We start from the raw sequence: 6000 nt of genomic DNA on the forward strand, positions 1-6000 counted from the left end.
AAATGTCCAAGGTGTTACTACCCGATAAGAAACAGTTAAACAGAGGTTTACTTCTCTACCATATACATTTTAAAATGTCAGATTGATTCCACAGTGATAAGCATTTAAGTGTTTTAAAAGATGAATACATAAAAAAACGTCAACATCACTAATCATTAGAGTTTCATAAATCAAAACTACAATATGATACCACTTCATCCCCATTGGAATGGCTATTAATAAAAAAAAATCAAAACAAAATCAGAAAACAAGTCTTGGAAAAACAGCAAGAAATTGAAGCCTTTATATACTGCTGAATGGAATGAAAAGCGGCGGAAAGAGTGTGAAAAGTTTGACAATTACTTAAAATACACACAACTGCCAGAGGACCCAGCAGCTCTGTATTTAGGTCTACATGCAATCAGCTGGGAGGAGACCAGGCGCTGGCATCTGGCTGCTCTTAGCAGCTTCCCTAGCAATGACCTGAAGGTAGAATAACCAAAATGTCCATCAGTAAGTCCAGGGTTGTGACCATAGGTAGTGTATCCACACAGTGCAACTATTCAGCTTCAAATCCCAAGAAAACTCTGGTACGTGCAAACAAGAATGAATCTGAAAAATGTTCTATCCAGTGAAAGAAGTCAGCCACAGAAGGAAACATATGTGGTTCCCTCATACAAAGTACCCCTATATTCAAATTTGTAGATGAGAGAGAGAGACAGAGAGACAGAGAGAGAATAGATTGGAACTGAGTATTGAGGACCAGCGTTACTGTTTAATGCGCCAGAATTTCAGACTGAAGTGCTATGTGCTGCAGATAGGGGTGATAAGTCTCGAACAATGCAAATACAGCAACTAGTACTAAACTGTACAGTTAAAAGTGGTTAAAATCCTTTGTTCTGTGGTTTATATTTTGACACAACAGAAAAGATGACTAAGCAAAAAGAAATTTTTAATTTTATAGGGGAAACGGAGCTTTGCAAAATGTTTATTAACTGGAGAGTCTCATACTCATATAGAAACAGCTGGGGTTTTTTTTATTTATTTCTCATGTACAAAGTTTGGTATGGTAAACACGGAGCATGTTGTTTCCTTCATTTTCCTATAATTCTAATAAATTAGAGACAGCCAGAGACAGGGAAGGAGCTTGTTGAAAATAAGACAGGGGGTGGGGGGTGGGCAGGACATTGTGTGTTTGAGGGAGGTGAATGTTTCCACTGAAGGTGGAAAGGGATTCCTAAAAAGAAGATTTACTGGCATTGAGTCTATAATAACAGAACTGACATGTTTAATGGACGTGTTTCTGTGGGATGTGTCATGCCTAAAACATTGGTACAGTGATCTGAATAAAAATGGCTCCCATAGGCTCATATATTTGATGCTTAGTCACCAGGGGGTGGCATTATTTGAAAGGATTAGGAGCTATGGCCTTGTTGGAGGAAGTGTGTCACTAGGGGTGGGCTTTGAGGTTTCAAAAGCCCAAGCCAGGCCCAGCGTATCCTCTCTCTCTCTCTCTCTCTCTCTCTCTCTCTCTCTCTCTCTCTCTCTCCAGACCAAGATGTAGCTCTCAGCTCCTACTCCAGCGCCATGTATACCAACCACCATGCTCCCTGCCATAATAATAATGAGCTACACCTCTAAAACTGTAAGCAAGCCCCCAATTAAATTCTTTTATAAGAGCTGTCTTAGTCCTGGCGTCTCTTCACAGCTGTAGAACCAGTAACTGAGGTAATTGGAATGAGAGGTTCTTAAAGGCAGTGCACTAAATCTCTACGTTTTCATCTATAGTGGACAAAACGAAACTCGCCTTTGAGAAGGATTTCCAAAACCTTGACCGAAATGAATGCATCTACTGAGTCAAAAACAGACCATAGAATACACGTGTGTGGCTAGGACACAGAGCATCTATCTATCCATCTTAGCCTACCAATCTTGATGCTCAATCCACTGGGCCAGCAGGTGTCGGATTTCCATGGGAAAGTTGTCATCATAGAATTGATCTACTTGCTCCAAAAACTTGATTTCTAACTGTTGGACTTGATTCCACTGAGACATGCTGTAAAAAAAGGGTGAAGTTAGAGTTTTAAAATTGTTCGTCGGGAGCCACAAGGCAGGCTTTTTTCTTGCCTCGGACAGAGTTAGGTATTAGTTCATTGGAGGGGGTAAATCAACTTCTGTAGTTTCTCAAAGAAGAAAGGAAGGAGAAAATACATTTAAAGCCCGATGTTCAGCAATTCCTCTTAGTGTTTTCTTAAAAGGTGTCCCTAATGCAGGACTGACTTTTTCGTCTGCCCCCGAAACCACATCCTTCCTTGCTCTACCATGACCTCCTAGGCCTCTGCTCAAGGAAGTCCTGCCCCTCCTCCCCAAACACCCCATGCCCTACCCCGACTATCCACACAGACTCCATCAGAGTCTGTGGTCAGCAAATCCGCCTCCCTAACCATCCCCCCACCCTACCCCCGAAGGTAAACATGTCCTCCACACCGACTGTCCTCCAAGGCATATCCATGCCTTCCTTCGCAAAGCTTCATCACATGAAAATGTTAAGGCTGGTTTTCTTTATCTCATGTTTTTCTGCACTCTCCAGCCAACTTTCTGGGGGGCTGCCCACTTCTGGGGCAGCTTCCTGAGGAACTGCAAGTGTGTACTTCTCCTGGGTTCTACTTATACCCGTGCAAAATAGTTCTAAACCAATCTGGCCAGCAAGGAGGCTGTAATGTACTTCCTAGCTTAGAACTATCTGTATGACGTAATCCTCCTGGAGTTACTGTATTTTGCTCTTTTGGAATGCAGAATCCTTGATTAGTAATGTTAAGTCAGAGGAAAAACTTTCACACTGTAAATAACAATATTTCAACACATCTAGGAGGTCACAGCATGTTTCCTTTTGCTTGTAGAACAAATTGAGTATATACATAACGGTCTTCAGATTTCAGTGGGAACATTTTAAGACATCTTTTCCTTGAGCACCCACTAAATGCTCTAAAATGTACCCCCCAAAAAGGTGGTGTTTCACTCGAGAGAAAGTAGATAGGAAGAGAAGCCATCTTGATCTTGCCTGTGACTTTCTGTTCATGAGCACTCATGTAGGTAGGGTATGCTGTGAATGTTTCACAAATGCCTGTTTAAGGATGCATGTGCAGCCCTCCTAATGGAGCCGTGAGTAGGTAAGACAGGAAGCATCTCTGGGTTTCCAAACAAGTGAGGACCAGGAGAGGGGATGTGACCCCTGCCCACAGTGTGCAGCTCTGACAGACCTCCCAGATCTGGGAACAAAATTGAAGCATTCTCCTCACCTACCAGCGACAAAGCCTTGGTATAGTGACACCTTCGAGGGGGAAGGGGTTGGGGTGCTGGAGACAGCATGGCCACATCCATTGTTTCTATTGCTAAATCCTTTCCATGGTTCGAACGCAAGTCTGTTTTCTAACTGAAAATTTACCTTACAGTTAAATCAGTCAGCAAAGCCACTCACGGTGCAGAGAGACCCTCTTCTCTGGGAGGCCCTTGGTGATGAAAGCCCGCAGACCTTGCTGGCTTGAGCTTGTCAGGAAGCCCCATCCCTGGCTGAGGAGCTAAAGGCAACTGATAGTTGCTGAGGAAGGGATGCGGTCCCTGAAGCTACCCATGCTCCAGGAGACAGTCTTACACCCGTCACCCATGCATACACAGGCAGCACTAAGTGAACCCGGTGGGTTCAAAACAAACGCAAAACAACACATAAAGTTGAGAGGAAATATTCTGGGGAGAACAGAAGATTCGGAGGGTAAGGGGATGCGAGTGGATTTGATAATTTACTTTTAAAATTACTTTTCTAAAACATGAAATAAGTGTTAGTAAACATTAAAACATTCAGTGAAACCTTAAGAAATTAAATAAAGGGTTTTGGGGTTTTTGTTTGTGTTGTGTTGTGTTTTTTGGGGTTTGTTGTGTGTGGTTTTGTTTTCAGACCTCCAGCGGGGTGTCTGTTTTCACTCTCTAAGGGCCTTACTCTCCTGCCTCAGGACAGGTACTTTCCATCTAAAACCTGGGTGCCTGGCAGCTCCCTCCCGGCTTCGGGTCCATCCCCGGGAGCCAGCTGCGTTGCTGCTGACCCCTTTGCAAAGGGGGCGACCCAGCCTGCAGCATCACTCAGACTTCTCAAAGCCACAGTGACCCGCTGCCCTAGCTGGGTGCTGTTTCTCTGAGACCCAGTTATGCCCATCTCCAGTCAGACATCCCGGCTCCAAAGACTGGAGAGGGCTCTCTCCCGGCCCCCCCGCGGACACACCTCCCGCAGCAGCCCCGACCCCACCGCTCCGCTTCCGAGCGATGCTCCCCACTCCTCCTCCAGGAAGACCCGCGCCAGAACTTCAGCTCCTCCTCGGAAGGTGGTTTTACTGGGTGATTTGAGGGTAAGAAGAAAGACCCTTCTTTCTATAGGCACCGCTCCCCAGGCATGTTCAAACAAGCAGCAAGCACCGTGCCAGCTGCCCAGAAGGGAGGGACCCCACGCGGGGCGAGCTCTTCTTACCTGGCTCGGTCCGGGTGCTGGTCCCGCTCAAGTCCGAAGTCAGAATCGGCCAACAGGGTGGGTCCGCAGCGGCTGATGCCATGCCACTGGGGGATTTGCATTTCTCCACCCACTCGAGGCTTTCCTGTGCGTCAGTGTTCGGGTTTCTGGGACTCGAGTCGGTTCCCACCCACTCTGTTCTAGAAACGCTTTGCGAAGTCAGGCCGAAGACCCTTGCGCAGCCCCCATCCCCAGGAGCCGCGCTCACAAACGGCCCGAGAGTACCATAAAATCTCCAGTGAGGGCTTTTGGTTTTTTGGTTTTTTCTTTCAGGCTTTCCCAGACCAGCGGAGAGACCCTCTGCTCCCGCCCCCGCTAAAGGGGTGCCTGGGATGCCTGTTTTCTTCAGACAAAACCGTACTTTTTTCTGGAGTGAGCCCGCCCTGGGATGGGAGCGCTGGGCAACCAGGACCGTACACCAACCTCCCTCAGGTCTGCTCTCCTGCCAGAGGACTGCCTCCTTCAGAGGTCTGGGCCAACTCCTGCGAAGGTTCCCAGGGTCTGCCCTCTCTGACCAGCTTCCTCCTACTCTGAGTAACCTTGTCCTGGTCATTGTGGGGTGCTCCTCCTTCTTTGTTTCTCTGTGATTTGGGCCTGTACTAGAATCGCAGAGCTGGGTCTGCAGCCTAGATTCCATTTGGCTCTAAACCTCACTTTCTGTCTGGAGACACTGAGGACCAGCAGGTAAGCCAAGTTAAGCAGGGGTGTAGCCACTGGGATTTCCGCCTCAGCACCTTCGCTATTAATACCTTAAACTGGGTCTACAAGGTTCAGCAAAATAAATCAGTGAACTAAGAGAGCAATGCCCCCTGCCTGGATACACGTGTCCAGGGTAGAATACCCAGGCAAGACGCCTGCATCACACAAACACCATCCCACAGGCTCACCACCTGGATCCTTCTCTCCCAGGTGACAAAATATCACAGATGTCACCCATTCCTCACCATGTGTCAACCAACACTGTGGCCAACTTTATGCGTTTACAGCTCAGCTCAGGAGGGCCAGGTCGTGGCTGCTTAGCCACAGGGAAGTTTCTAGAAGTTTGTGTTGCTCTGTTCCCACTTGAATAAAGTCCTGTTTCAGGAGATCCATGAACTGCTAGAGAACTCCCGTGTCTCCTATGAGTTGTTCTCTGCTTACATACCTACAGAGCCATATCCTTGACACCCAAGTTCAGTTTAGTTTGGCCCCAACCTACCCAGGAAACTTTTCTCCCTCCCGGGAGCCGATTGGCCACTACCCATGTCCCCTTCACGGTGACCCTCTCCAGCCATTCGGCACAGTGAAACCTCAGCCTTTGTGAAGACCTCAACCAAGCCCCAAACCCACAGTACTTTCCCTCCTTTGAATTTCTGTTATCCTTTCTAAACCACCGCTGTCTGAGAGAAACAGAATGCACTCCCTGGATTTTCAGATCCTCATCATGTTCTTATTCTCTGTCTCTCTCTTCCTCCCTCCCTCCCTCC

General features: G+C 47.2%; 1 protein-coding gene across 1 annotated transcript in view; it reads right to left on the minus strand.

Annotated features, from left to right (window-relative positions):
- Stat4 (signal transducer and activator of transcription 4) overlaps nt 1-4526 on the minus strand; it is an 87141-nt gene extending 82615 nt beyond the window's left edge. The window contains exons 1-2 of the mRNA XM_036173486.1: nt 4496-4526; nt 1907-2035 (exon numbers count right to left, since the gene is read on the minus strand). Of these exons, the coding sequence (XP_036029379.1) occupies nt 1907-2034 (128 nt within the window). The 5' untranslated portion in view covers nt 2035; nt 4496-4526. The remainder of the gene's footprint in view (nt 1-1906; nt 2036-4495) is intronic.
- Nucleotides 4527-6000: the final 1474 nt, after the last annotated feature.

The sequence above is a fragment of the Onychomys torridus genome, chromosome 23 (genome assembly GCF_903995425.1).
Source record: "Onychomys torridus chromosome 23, mOncTor1.1, whole genome shotgun sequence".
Classification (NCBI taxonomy): Eukaryota; Metazoa; Chordata; class Mammalia; order Rodentia; family Cricetidae; genus Onychomys; species Onychomys torridus.